Genomic DNA, 15484 nt, shown 5'->3' on the forward strand with positions numbered 1-15484 from the left:
ATAGAAGTATAGGTATATAGCCATGTGTATAGGTGGATAGATAGATAGATAGATAGATAGATAGATAGATAGATAGATAGATAGATAGATAGATAGATAGATAGCTGGATAGATGTTTGGATAGATGAATAGATGTATAGATACATGTATAGATGTATAGATAGGTAGATAGATAGATGGATAAATGTATAGATAGATAAATAGATGTATAGGAGACTAGATGTATAGATAGATGAATAGGTATATAGACATATGTATAGGTGTATAGCTGTATAGATGTATATATGGATAGATAGGTAGATAGATCGATAAATAAATAGATGTATAGATAGATGATTGGATGTATAGATATATGTATAGGTGGATAGATAGATAAATAAATAAATAAATAGAAGTATAGATAGATAGATAGATAGATAAATGAATAGCTGTATAGATAGATAAATAGATGTATAGACAAGAAAAAATTAACACAATTGAATAATAAACTAGAAGAGCATAGATCTGACAGTAGAGACTAACCTGAGTAACACAAGACAATATGCCCAGTATTAAAACACATTAGTGGTGCAAATTGTGCACTGTATAGCAGTGTTCTAGGTTGATCTTGTGTAAATTAAAACATGGATTATGATTTTGGGAGGGACGCCCCACCAGTATATGGAACATGTGCATTTGTCCGACCTTATAAAGGCATGAAAGTAGCAGAGAACATTTATCTGGACAAAATAAAACTTGTACACTTCATATTAATGCAGAAAATGCACAAATTGCTGCCTTACAATCACCTGAATGTTGGAAATTAAGTGTTTAATGGTCAAAATGTTCTAGCAGCCACCACCCCTGTTTCATACGAGCCCCCACAAAATGTTGAAACCAAACCTACACCCTTGGATTACAATATAATAAACATATAAATCACTTTTTTTCTATTCATACTGCAGTTTATTATGTTACTGATTATATTATAAGTTATAATTATGGACTATGATTTCCATTTTCTTCATCCTTGTAGGCCCCCTCTCACTGAACAACCTGCCCATGCTGTGCACAGTGTGCAGGACTGTGCAGCAGCAGTCTACCTGCTTTAACGCTCCGCGTGCGTGTCAGTCACCGCGGCATCCTCCAATCGCAGGGCACGTGAGCCCGTGACTCCTCCCCAGTGTATAATTGAAGTTTCTTTAGTTTCTCCGGCGGAGCCTGCACGCAGTATTGTCCGATCCGTGGAGGGATTAAATACACAAACGGCGGGAGCATGTTTTCCAGGAGCCTGAGCGTGTGTGTGACCCTGTGTTTGTGGATTACGGCGCTAATGAGCCCGGGGAGTGTGTCCGCGAGGAAGCAGGACGACTCTTTCTTCACTGGCAGTATTTACCGAGCAAGATGCGCCTCGAGATGCCTCAGCCTGCACATCACTCGCATCTCCGCTTTCTTCAAGCACTCCCAGGTACGAGCATGTGGGCGCAGACGCGCAAAGTTCAGCAATAACCGCGGTGGTGCGTTATTTAATAATGAATGAGTGTGTGCTGGGCGATTCCTCACCCTCATAAGTCTAACCTGTTTCTCTTGAGCCCATTGTGAGTAGACAGGAGCAGGTCACTAATGAAATACTTTCACACTTGTGTTTTTCTGTCATTGACATGATTATTAAACCTCTTTAAATGGACAGAGTCATCAAAATTAAGCACCAGTTGCAGATATAAGCTGCTATATAAGGGTTTGAGTTGCATGTAAAGTTGCCACACACACACTGATCGTGCAGAGTAGGACTCCTTAGAATAAATCTAATTAACACACTGCAGTATTTCTGAGAGTACGGGATGATGGACGCCTTTCAGTGGAGCCAGTTTCCATTCATTACTTGCTAATTAGTGGAAAATGAGACCCGTTTCTGCCAGTGCAAATGGGATGGACTTAACTCCTGTTATGACTCTATCTAGCGTCGCCTCTGTGTTGCCCACTTATTCATAATGCATCTCATGTGAGAGCAGCCACTATGTATTCACAGTGAGAATTTTACAGTAGTGTCCCCACACAGCATGTTGGGGATGCGGACCCTTGTTTGAAGCTGCTATGAATTAGCTGTATTCTCTGCATGGTTTGGTGTGTGGTGTCAGAAGTTGTTTTTCACCCTCCACTGGACACACTGTTCTCTCCCAGGACTCTGGAGAAAAGGGGGACTGGTCACTGATCCTTTTCACCAGCTATCTATCTGGTGACCGCCTTTATGCTCACCACATTTGCATTTGCAAAGCTTGTCTTTCTCAAGGTGCATTAATGACTCCCCCTTTAGTTGTCAGGACACATTGTGGAGGGAGGTAAATTTGTAATTGGGTCTAATGTATTAACAGAGTGCACTGCGTATTTGTTTGTCATCAATTAACTTTACTTTGAAAGCACTTATTGATCTGGTGTGTTCTCAAAGCATGTCCGTGGGACAAAGAGACCAACTGCAGTTAATTCTTGCAGTTTTATTAAAAGAGGGGGGGGACTACACCTGGGGTGAGGGATGAATGCAGTTAAGTGCAATTAAAATCATGGTAGGAAAGAAAACAGCAGTGCTGTGCATCCAAAGGACACACATTGAAAACAGCGTTTCTTAATTCACAACTTGGCGAGCAGGGTTCGGGATTTGTTTTGAGAGGAATCCAAGGGTGTACTGCTGCCCTGGGTTGCAAAGTTGGGGGAATTAAATTAGTCACCAGCTGACAGAGAAGTCAAATAACTGATGGAAGTCTCACCTCTAATGAACAGCTAATAGTCTATATAATTGACTGCAGAGCCTCAGAGTCTGAGACAGCCCTTTTTTTTCAGTGAGGGGAAAATGAGAGGGAGGTATTTGTCTAAAGAGAGGAGCATTTTTGTGGTTAGTGATAAGCAAGGTTGCTTGAGCAAGCTTGTGGGGCTAAGAATAGAAAGCAATTGTTGATAATCTGCAAGGACTGTCTTATGCACTGTGTTCTCAACAGGCCTTTCATGTGAAAATGGGGGGTCTGGTCAGCTGCAAAAACATATGGCTTCCCCCCCTTCCACGCCCTCTACCCCCTGGCCCTGCCAATAAATGCCAGCATCACACCTCATAGGCATGTCGAGGATACACGCTGAGCTACTGATGCCGCTCCGCCGAGGTCACCTTCCTGCTAAATGCTGGCGCCCAATTGTGCTAAATGTGATAAGCTCTAATGTACTGTTGCCACAACACTTGAGCATGCTCAGTCAGCACAACCTACAGGTGGATCTGCTTCCTCTGCCAGATCTTATTACGGCGACGGGCCAACACGCAGCAGCTCGGAGCTCCACTCCAGTGATTGAGACGACAGACCTCTTAATTCAACTCGGACATCCTTCAGGGGTCATTTAATACCCGATAGGAAAACCAAGACACACAACACTTTCCATTTTAATGGAAATGAAATGCCTGGGCTGTATGTCAAAGCGGTGACTTTTGCCTACTGTTTCTTAATATTTAGTGTGTCTACTCAATATCTTGTAATCTATATGGACCACTACTTATTTTGGTCATGGTACAAGAGACAATTTGTCCTCTTAACACGTTCTGCAGCTGGAATTTAAAACTCTGTTTTTCATATCAGCTTTAATGTGATCATTCTGTGAATACTGGAACGATACTTGAAGAATTTAGCACTTGCAGATGTTACGAACACCCACGCGTCTTTTCCTTTTTATGTGGCTGAATCGGGAGGACAAATCAGACACTTTTGTTTTAATTGTCCCAATTATGAATTAGTGTCAAATGGAAACAAGCATGGAGTCGCAGAGTTAGGAAACCCATGGGTCGGCCATTGCTTGTCAGATTTATGGCAACTGTAGATTTATTGATGTAATATTGTTTCCAAATACAGATTTATTGACATTTTACTCCACATTTGGGGAACTTGTCACCCCTGTACAATAGACAGAGGGGAACACCCAACCATAAATATTAGCCTCGGACACTTTAAAATATTAAGATCGAGCTGGGAGCGCTGTGCAATAATGTATTCTGAAAGCATCAGCCTTGTAGTGGATTATTTATGTGGGGACCTGCGAAGCCAAAAACAAGGTGTGTCCATGCGGTCTTGTTATTACATTCAGAGCAATAAAAACATTTTAAATTCAGTCATTCACTTCTAATGTGCTGCGCAGTAAAGTCTAAGCATCTTGCTTGAGAGATTTGTGTTTGAAGCGAAGGGAAGAAAAAACATTGGAAAGTAGTTTTTCCGTGTCCCCTTGTTTTCGCCTTTGATATTAAATAACCTGCGGTGGAATCAAACCTCAGCCAGTGCTCGTCTCATGTGTGGAGTTTTTCATTAGTGAAGACAGCGGATGAATAGAGGTCTATGTAGCTTGGCCTCACCTCTCTGTAAATGCTTTTAAACCATGACAGTCCTGTCTGTAAATCTCAGCCCCGAGAGCTGCTACACCCTGAGCTACCTCATTTGACAAATAGCCCTCATTCCTAAGTGGGGACAACTCTACACCAGTGTTGTTTGAGATTTCTGAAACACCCTTTTATGTTAACATTGGATGAGCGCTGGACACATTAGCTCACTTTCAGAGCCCCTGTCAAATAATTCATATAAAGTGAATAATTGATGAGCCGAGTGACCACAGCCCTCACACCCACTCAAGTCAAAGCCTAAATCTTGAGGCCCTTTATTTTAGTGCTACATATGTGCCCTGAAGGATCAGTTATTTTGGTGTTGCCTGAGGACCTCTTGGCCGTCAAAGGACACACAGAGACAACAGGCTGTCCTTTGAAGTCCCGTCTCCTGTTAACTTGGCCACAAATGCACAAGGTCTCAGTAGTAGTTCCAATAGGTTAAAGGGACACTTCACCCCAAAGTCAAAAACATATATTGTTCCTCTTACCTCCGATGCTGTCAATCAGTCTAGATTGTTTTGGTGTGAGTTGCCGAATGTTGGAGATATTGGCTGTAGAGATGTCTGCCTTCTCTGGAATGTAGTGGAACTAGATGGCATTCGGCTTGTGGTGCTTTAAGTGCCAAAAAGACACATTTGAAAAACTCAGCAGCAAATTCTCATGACCTGGTTACCAAAGGTAATCCACAGACGTTGCTGTGAGCAGTTTCCAGCAGCAGCAACTATTTTCTTTCTACCAAACTAACCTTCCAGCCGTATCACTGCGCTGAAGGAAGCGTGCATCTACTGCTAGCACCATTGAGCTAGCTAACAGCTATCACAAGTTTTCACAACCATGATTTCTTGTCCAAACACTTTCGTGTGCGGTGATTTGGTTAGTGGGTGAAGATTGGTGGAAAGAAAATAGTCCCTACATGAAACTGCTTACAACAAAGTCTGTGGATTATCTTGAGTAACCCGGTCCTGATTTCTAGAAAGAGTTTTTAAAATGTATAGTTTTGGTGCTTTGAGCACCACAAGCGGAGTGGCAGCTAGTTCCATTATCTCGACGACTGATATCTCTAACACTCGGCAACTCACAACAAAACAGTCTACACTGATAAATAGCACTACAGGTAAGAGGAAAAATATGCATTTTTGATTTTGTGCCTGTCCCTTTAATGCTGGAAAACATATAGGCAAGATTAAATAGAATTCAAACATAGTGCATCAGTGTAATCTGAGAGCCGTTTAATCCAAATCAGCGGCTCATAGGAAACAAAAGATTCCCATTTTCAAAAGGTGGAATGCACCCCTCAAAGATAAAAGGAGTTTTTGTCCATGTTCCTCTCAGTTGTCTAGACAATACAACACGCCCCTGGCCACCTGCTCCGTCTTCTCAGCTGACAACAGCCATAATGTATCTCTGTGATAAATCCCCTGTTTACACGACTCCACCGGTGTCACTAACAGAGCCGAGAGTTCACCTTAGCCGCACATTCATATACTACTGTCTGGTCTCCTCTCCTCGACCCCAGTCACACAGGAGGATATCTGGAAAGCATTCATTCACCGGAGTCCTTGACAGTCCTCAGCACTGCATAATGTTCAGGCTGCAGAGGAATGTCATGGTGAGTCAGAGGGATGAAGTCCTGACCTATAATTATTCCCCGGTTGGTCCCTGACATGGTGGGGTCAGGCCTGGACAGCTGGGGCAACATCCTGCTGAGCGTCTCTTCTACAGGGATGCTGTCACACAGCAAAATTAGCTCCTCTGTGGATCAGGCCCTGTCGCCGCTGATGGATGGGCGAAGAAAGGTGTCAAAAACAGGATTGATGATTTAGAACATGGTCGAGAGTAGTGACAATCTGTATAAATTATCCCGAGGCACTGGCTGCCAGTGTAAATGTCAAGGTTTTATTTACAGCATGTCACCGACGGGGGCGTTTGGCGAGGTTGGATCGATCATTTTTCATAAGTTAGGGAAGCCCACAAGGATTTTAATCCTGTGATACTGCACAAAAGGATGTAGTGAGGAATAAGTCACATTTTAATCAACATTTGGCCAAACAGAATGAAGATGTTCTCTGCACAGAAAACTTGCTGATGCACTCAAAACTCCTCAGACAAGTTAGCACTCATGCCCACTTCTTCTTTGTAACAAAGTGAAACAACTAGTCCGAGTCTCCTTGGTGCTCAGACTCATATATTTTTCATCCTTATCTGCAGTTTTTTTGTTGAAGAGATTCTCCCAAGACATGACCATACAATCATGGATTCCTTTGAAGCCATTTGACCATTATCCTTGACACTAAAAGCACAGCACTTACTGGTACTGGATGTCAAATTAAACCCTTTAATGATAAGTTCTCTCCTAAGGTCTCATGGGAAATTTCTTCTGGATTACATTGTGGGAAAAGGCTTTGAACTTGACATTGAACTGAAGCAGACTTCTTGCCTGCAGACCCTAAAGTTTGGCTGTATCCGACCGCTACGGTTGCTTTCATACAGAAGTAAAGGGAACATCCAAAAGTGAGGCTCAGCTTCAGGCCATTGACTTTTAAACCCAGAGCCTCTGTTGAGAATATTTGCATTTGATTTTATCACTTATCCAGAGATGTAGAAAAGGTGGCCAAATCTGTTGTTTCAGGGTTTTTATAACATTGATATAAATGTCACATCTTCTGATACACATCACTAAACATTTCATCTCTCTCATGTTGACCAACTGGTCATTTATTCCGTAGCGCTAGCCTTGCACTCGCCATCCAAGCACAATTATGTTTGCAGAGGATGACAGCATAATTCCTCGCCCTAATGGAATTCAGGAAATGACCACTTGCACAGGCCATTTACCCCCACCGGTCCTTTGCTCAACAACTCCCCATATTTACACGTAGACGATTTATAAATACGCAGCACTATTAGGACCAAATGTTTGCCTCGCTGAAGCGCAGAAGGTGGCACTTCCATGGCAATTAGAGGAAATTGGCAGTATCTGCAGTCTGCACAGGAGTGCTGACATCAGTTCTCGCCTCGGTGACCTTGGGGACGTCTGTTGAGAGATCAAACGGGCCCCACAGAAAAGCTGAGGTCACCATGCTCTGCTGAAACTGACCAGAGGTTTGCCCCAGCCCTGGTGCCACTGACCCCGCTTTCCTGCTTGGGTTACATGCAATCAGCACGCGAAGCTGACTCTTACTATTGTTAGCATTATTGTTCCTCAAAAAGGGCCTTGACTTAAGGAAAGTATTGGGCTATATTTTGATAGGAGAGGGTCAAAGCCACATGTTCATGTGATGAATTGCTAATTGTAACTGTATTTCTCCGATGACTGATGATATTTTTCCCTCTCCTTTACAGAATAATGGATCCTTGGTGTGGTGCCAGAATCACAAGCAGTGCTCCAAGGTAGTGTGGTTTCCCGTCTTTCATGAATGAGGCACATGCCACATACATACATGCCTCATTATCAGAGGATAATACAACATAAAGTGCGCGAGTCACGACAGGACTAGTTTTATCATGCCTGCAGGAATCACTTGGAGAACTGTTGACATAGACTATCATGAGAAAACCTCTTTTTCTTTTCAGCCAGTCCTTACATTTGATACCGATTTGCTCTTGTAAATGGGATACAATTAAACACAATTAAATAGAATTTAAAAGGTTAAATGTGTGTCGATTTATGAGACCAAACCCTGATTGTTTTTCCCGCTCGTGTCTTTTGGAATTTTCAGTAAGGTTGCATTACGCTTCGCCTCCCGCAGGGCTTGTTTGTGTTTCGTGCCCTGTCCCAAAGAAGGTTGATACAAAGCTGGTGTTGACAGCTCCTCTGAAAAGATGGCGCTGACATATTCTATCAGACTCTCCCGGAGCTGTTGACAAGGCCCTCAGAGATGTGCCGTATAGACTGAAGACAGAGAACACTATGGAGCTGAAATAAGGAGCATGATACGCTAGGAGAGCGCGGTCCAAGTAGAAATCTGAGCAATGCTCTCTGTAGCTGTCAGAGGCTCTCATCTCCTCACACACAGACCGTGAAAGCGTGATTCAATGCTGTTTGCCCATGAGGACTCAAAGTAGGACATAGACAACACGTATACATTGTCTGAATAAAATGCAGGATGTGTGTTGTTGTGGTGGTGATGACAAATGAGATGTCGTTGTTGGCTGTGTTCGGATTCACATACCACCACACACTCGATCTGTATGTACTGTATGCTGCCTACTAAGCAAAAGATTAAGTATTACCAGCAAGACAGTCATGTGACTGCATCATATGACTGACAGCTGGGGCACACTGTGCACATTTTTGTTTATATTTCACACTTGCTATGGGAAAGCAAAATGTGTTTCCCATGCCATAAAAGCCCCTTCGAAATTGAACTAGAGTAAACCCACCACACTAAAAGGCAGTGCGTCTGTGAACGCGCCATCGTTTTCGTTTGAATAAATGTTTTGCTACGTTTCATTAGGTGTGACCTGGCCAGTGGCTCTCACATCTCCGAAATATTGCAGCAAATATCCAAACAGGCATTACTTGAAAAAACTGACCACATATTGGGAATCTAAATACATAAATTCTCCCCTGAAAAGATATTTAAAATGTAATAAAGTGGCATATTAAAGGGATACTTCACCTGCAAAATAACCATTTGCATATTCATTACTCACTCTGTGTTACCTTAAATTTGTAAAGCAAACTTTGTCTTTCTCGTATGCCTCCACAGTGAACGCAGAATCCAAAAAAAAATGAACACTGTTCATAGAATTGAAGTGAACAGGGAACAACAGTAAAACTGTATCAAAACATTTGATTACAAACTCTCACACAACTCCTGCAGTATAATCCAAGTCTCATTTGTACAGTCGCATGTACTCATGCTCAAGCACGCTCAGGGTGAGCTACTCATGGGTAAAAGGGTTTTATATTGTAACATTTTTAATGACAGTGCATGTGTTTGGTAAGTGCTGAACAAATGACCGGATAAATGACACTTGGATTATACTGCACGAGTTGTGTGAGTTTGTGAATGGATGTTTTGACATAGTTTTGCTCTTGTTAAATGCAGAATGTTGGCGAGAAAAGCAAAGTTTGTGAGTGAAGTATTCCATAAACCAGTGGTTCCCAACTGGTGGGCCGTGGTCCAAAAGTGGGTCTTGGGTTCATTCTGAATGGACCCCCAGTGTCATGTCTGTAAAAAACACACATAAAAAAAGTACACGGACTTTGCGGGACAAAGCTTTTATTTTGAAGTGCCATCTCCTGCTGTACAGGGAGTGACTAACAGACAGCTACTTGAGAGAGACAGCACACTAGCTTTATGGCATGTCAAATGCAAGTATGAACCCGAATGTTTAAAACTGTGTAGAGCTTCAACCACTGACTAAGGAGAAATCTGGACCCTGTGGCTGGACCTGTTGGGAACCACTGGTTTAAACAGCTTTTAGCCTCACTCTAAATGCCCACTGTTGTGCAGTTTAAAGGGGATGCAGTGCATTGTGGGACAGTTGGGTATATACAGAAAGTTGACATCTCTTACTCAGAAATTCTTGGTAATGTATCCGGACATTTCTGGCTGCGCAAAGTCCACATACCATGCAGTGTGAACGGACTACAATTCTCCGTCATACTTATCGTGCGTATGTTAGTGTGTGATTTCAAACACAGCCCTTGTATGCATTTATTGTTCTTACTCAAACGTCCACAGACCTTGGTGTACTTATGGAGGAATGCATGCTGTGATTTGGGCAAATCACATCATTGCATTGATTGTGATTAATTGGAAATTGAGGAAAATGCAGATTTTTTTCGCGTGCTTACTTAACACGGCCTCACGTTCAGTGTTCGTATTAATCACAATCAGTGTCTGGTATCAGTTGCCTCGCAAAATATCCCCTTGTGTTTGATTTTTTAATTCCTCTTTTGAATTTCAAATTGTTTCCTTGGCAATTTGCATTTGCCTGGGATACAGCCAGGCTATTGTTCTTTGTGCTGCCCAGGTTGCTTCTCTAAAACCTCTTTGCATATGTTTACAACATTATCTAACCTGTCATGTCTCTGAATGTGTCCTGATCTGTGTGTAAAGTGTAAGCTTGTTGTTAAATCACGTTACACCTTATGATTAAGGTCTGCTATTACACAGCATGTTGTAATTTAAGCTTCTCGAGGCAGATCGCAGTCAACTTAAGTTTGTCTCTAAAGCTAAATCTGCGATCAAGAGTATGTCATATATATTATCTTAAATCATCTGTGACACGTTTATGCACAGACACTTAAGAAGGCAAACCTCCTTTGTTTTCACCATGATCCTGTGAAACTTGTTTCTCTCCTTTCCACTGTGATGGCCAACATTGGCTCTTGGCACTCGTCAGTCCCCAGTCATTCGGCAGAGTTTTGTGTTTGAAAAAGGCTTTCGCTGGCTGTGAGTCCAAGCACAGCATACTGTTTTCATAATCAACCAGCTAACATTGCTGAAACCCTGCTGCAAATGTCCAAAAACACTCTTTAATGAACTTCTTGTTCTCTGCGTTCTAACAAGCATGTCAGTTAGCACTTCTTTATCCTACTGGTGGGCTGTAGATAAATGAGGGTGGATTTGATGTAAGCCCTTAAAAATAATGATATGCTTGTGTTACTGCTGCACAAATGTGGTGCTCGACCGCTCTGCCATTCCAAAATCGTTTCAAGGGCTCTCTGAATTTAATTAATTTAATTGTATGCTAGGTTTTAGGTTCAGCCATTCAGGATGCAGGCCAGGGCACGGTGCTGGAGTTTAATTTGCGGCCAGAAGTCAATATTTTGGTAGCAAACACCACCACACTTCACTTCCACATCAATGCCTTGAGTGCACACTCAGGGCCTGTGTGTAGTGTGTCAAAACACAGAGCTATTGTGACCACTTTAACAATTGTACCAAATGGGCCCATGCTGTACAGTGGTTCCCTGTGAATAGCTCTACAGCCGCTGATTAGCCTCTTCACTTCATGAACAGCGCACGGTCAAACAGAGAGACAAAGGCAGTGGCTCCCGGGGAGTGCGTTAGGGCAGAAGGCCTGTCCACCCAGCGCTCTGTTAAAGGGCGTCAGGGAGCTCCCTGCCTGTGAGGAAAATGCGAGGAAGGGCTGCCTAATAATTTAGACAAAGCTGCTGTGACCCCGTCCATCTGTCTGCGTTTTAGGAAATCAAAGCCTCCCGCCTTCCATTTGTGAAGACAAAGTCATCCCGGTCATCTCTTATGCAGTGTCCAGAGCCGGCCCGCTCTCAGTGTCCCCATTGTCATGGTAATTAACCTGCTTGCCCCTCTCTCCAGAGCGGAGCGAGGTAGCATTTGGAGAGCCGGGGAGTCATTATCATGCCATAACACTGAACCAGCAGACAAACTCCATTCAGTGGGGAGACGCCAGGAGAACACACAGCAGGCGTTTTCTATGAGCTATTGTCATTTTGTCTCCCTACTGTTAGAGCTCCCCAACTTGAGAAGTTTGGATGTGTTCCCTGAAAGTTTGCAAATCTCCAGGGTGTTCTCTTTTCCTGCTGGTGCAAAGAAAATAGATTTTGTGCGTGCGCATGGGAGAGCGTGCAGAAGCAGCCAAGAAGCTTTCCACATTCAGAGCATGGCTGATATTAGCGGGGCTTGCTTTTCCCCCATGGGTGTGATCCAGGCTCCAAATCAAATGCTAGGATTGACTTAAGGCAGCTAAATGCCGCTCTACAACAAAGCGGTGCGCTTCATTACTCAAACTTCTCTCAGGGAAGGAAGAGAAGAAAGGACATGTGCATTACGCCTGGATAAGTTGGCCTGTGGTGAGTCATTGGAACGTGGCCACCGCTTATAACTCCTGAGGAAGAAAAGTGTCATATTTTTCTTGTAAACACGCCGAATATCCTGAACATTTTTTAAAATCAGTGTACTTTTTCCTCCGTGGAGGCTGATCTCTCAATGAATTAGATTGAGTGGTGATAATTGAGCTGAAGAGAGCTAAAACGCCAGCCTGTAATAAAGCATCTTTTAAGCAGGGAGATGTTGACTTAGCCTTACATTTCCCTTAACCTGCCACATCCTTGCCCTTTTATTTATCAGGAGTTTCCAGAGAGAAAAGCTTTATAATGCAACATTGTCTAGTCGGCATTTGACGCCAATGAGTCGTGCATGTCTTTCATAGATGTCTCACATATCCCAGGTGGCTCTTTTGAATGTCTTTTCTACCAATCACGTCCTGAGCTGCGCATACCAACACAAGAATAAGAAGTGTTTACTCTTTTGGATTACATGCGCCCTCGTCTTCACATGTCGGAAGCTTTGGAGCCTGAATAACAATCACTGGAATGCTACTATGTCTCATTCAAAAGTGTCTTTCTTGTCAACCCCCCCTCGTCCAAAGCCCACATTTTCTCACGCCAAAATAAAGTGGTCAAACTTCCCATCGGTTGTTCTTTTTTTCCGGGTCAGTTGAAGCTATAAATTTACCTCAAAAGCGCCGCCTCGTTCTGCAGTTTATATGAATCTTAATTAAAAACAAAAATAACAGCGCATACTTTTGGGAATGGTCACTTTCACTCGAGGCTTTCCGAGTGTGCTGATGCAGTTTACAAGTCTTTTGTGTGGTCATCTTTTCTTTGGCGGTAGGTAGTATATTTTGAAAAGATGTGATAAAGTGGGTGCTGGTTGGTGGGTTTACAGCCGGGCAGGGCTGGGATTGTTAGGTGCTTAGAAGGACTTCAAAGCACCTTTTGGTCATGCTGAGGCCAGACGTTCATCTCACCTCCCTGTGTTAGCCACATTACCAGCACCAACACCTCAAAGCAAGCTGGACTAGAAATCAGTCTGTCAAGAGGGCAGTGTGTCTGGATTGGCTGTCAGTGGGGCTGCTAAGCAGAGTGTAAAAATTCGAGAAACAGTCTTTGCCAGTTTGGCTTAATTGATTTTCTAATTTCATATATATGTGTCAAAGAGTTCCGAGGTGCTGGAGTTCAGGCAAAGAGCTGTCGCTGTACTTTCTCGGAAGCCTTTCTTCATGTGTTTTATCTAGTTTGAGGCTGTGTGTGTGTGTGTGTGTGTGTGTGTGTGTGTGTGGGTGGGTGGCGGAGGAGTGTGAAGCAGGGCTGGTCAGTCCCAGCAGGAAGGACCTGATCTGGACATGGTTGTTAAGTTTCATTGGCTAAAGGGGGGGTCACTTCATTGGCTGCTATCTGTGGAGCTCATTATTCACATGGTGGGTGGCAGAGAATGAAAACCCCCCACAGCAGAAAACTAAAGACGTGGCCACAGGAGAGGAGGCGAAGAGGCAGTGGAACTGCAGTTTAGACTTCCTCCACAGTGAAAGCTCACATCTAAAGCTGCTCTCTGCAATGCTGTCTGTTCAATATCTGAGCGATGGGCGCTCCAGGAAATCCTCCACGAAGAAATAAGCTCGCCGTCTGATACCAACCTGTGTTTTTATTGATCCCACAGAGCATGGGGGCCTTTTTTTAAATAGTTGCCATTTATTTTTCTGAGATAATCAACCTTTCACAGATAGCCTGATTTCACATGTTTTCCCTGTCAGATGGGTTTTCATTCCCTTGAAGGATTAATGTAATGAAAGCTGCTGTGAAATCCTCTTTTAGCAATAATGACCAGTCACACTGAGACAATCTGCTGTCATCCAAGTGTTTATTCTCTTTCTGAGGATGAATTGGCTGAGTATCATAGATTACCGCGTACCTTTCATGTTGACTTTGCTGTCTCTTCCCTCCCTGAGCTCGCGTAGCGAGAGGTGCTGAAGCAAGAAATTATTCTACAGCTTTATTCATAGTCCATGTTAATATATCCTTACAGACCTAATCGTGCCAACGGTCACATTGAAGAAGAGGAGATTAAAACGTAAGAATCTTAAAGCTGATGTACTTAGTAGATGTGGGCTTATCAATTTATTCCAGCTCCACTCAAAGCTGTTGCATCCCGCAGATAAATCCTGCAGATTGTGTGTGACAGTTTCGGGATGGCGAAGAACCAAAATGTGTGTCAGAGACTCTGTGATCGACAGCTCTCTTGACCTTTACCCTGGATGTGATTACTTCAGCAGAGTAGTCGAGATTTCCAGACTGTACATGTATCCGTGATGAATAAAACCGCCTTCTTGTGACTCTTCCCACTCAGCTTGCCCGGGTTTGCCCGCTCTTTGAAAAGTCTTTTGTTCTCCACTTTTGAAATACGTATAAAAGAGAAATCAATCATTGCACCAGGTGCGTAGAATGAGTCGCACGTTACCTCTCAATCTACGTGTTGCACTGGTGTGAGGAGCTGTTACTGGAGGCTGGCGAGGGCAAGTAGGATTAGTGAATTTCAAGTGTTTCTGAGGCTCAAATAAACAAGTGGAGATAGTGGTGGAATGTGACTGCAGCATGGGATTAGGGCGGCTTTAGTCCCCCTCAACGGCGCGTCGTGTTTTACATGTTGTTGGCCTACATTGAGACAGAATCTCCAGGTCTCATGTCATTTGAGATGGCGAGGGGATTGAGACGGCTCAAGCGGTCACTGGTTGAACAAACCAGCGGGGGCTGACATCCTTTCATCTTGTTTACTATCTCCTCAATCCGCACTGACGGAAATTCATTTTTCATCTTCTGTGAGTTCGTTATCGATGCTGTAAATCAACCGTATAGACAGTTTGGATAAATGGCTTTGGCGCTGAGGAAGTGTTTTATCATTTGATCGCATTTTCAACTGCGCTCGTATGCATCTGTCAGCGTGACATTATTCAGTGTGATGGTGTGGGAGTAAATACAGTAAATCATGTGTAGGGCAGATCTGACATTGGTGTTTTTTTTCTTCGGAGAACAGCGGAGAGGGTTTGGCTTTCCCATGCCACGTCACACAGAGACAGACCTCCTTTATCACCGATCTGACCCCACATGATGGATACATCCTGTTGAGTCTAATTGTCATGAAATGTAAACTGAGCCCAGAGGTAGGTGATAACTGAGGCTCTGGTTACAGCCACTGTAAGTTTGACTCTTGTCACTGCGGAACATAACAACATGAGATGGCAGAGGACCTGTAAGAGAAGGAGGCCTCTCAGAGGAGGGGTGTGTGTGTGTGTGCATGGGAGGGGTGTCTGGGTGAAACTTCAGAG

The 15484-nt window shown here is 43.4% G+C and overlaps 1 protein-coding gene across 2 annotated transcripts in view; it reads left to right on the forward strand.

Annotated features, from left to right (window-relative positions):
• Positions 1-1173: 1173 nt before the first annotated feature.
• Positions 1174-15484, forward strand: part of LOC125900061 (anosmin-1) — a 52799-nt gene continuing 38488 nt past the window's right edge. For both annotated transcript variants that reach the window (XM_049594824.1, XM_049594825.1), the window contains exons 1-2: positions 1174-1447; positions 7727-7774. In XM_049594824.1, the coding sequence (XP_049450781.1) occupies positions 1256-1447; positions 7727-7774 (240 nt within the window). In that variant the 5' untranslated portion in view covers positions 1174-1255. The remainder of the gene's footprint in view (positions 1448-7726; positions 7775-15484) is intronic.

Source organism: Epinephelus fuscoguttatus, linkage group LG13 (assembly GCF_011397635.1).
Source record: "Epinephelus fuscoguttatus linkage group LG13, E.fuscoguttatus.final_Chr_v1".
NCBI lineage: Eukaryota > Metazoa > Chordata > Actinopteri > Perciformes > Serranidae > Epinephelus > Epinephelus fuscoguttatus.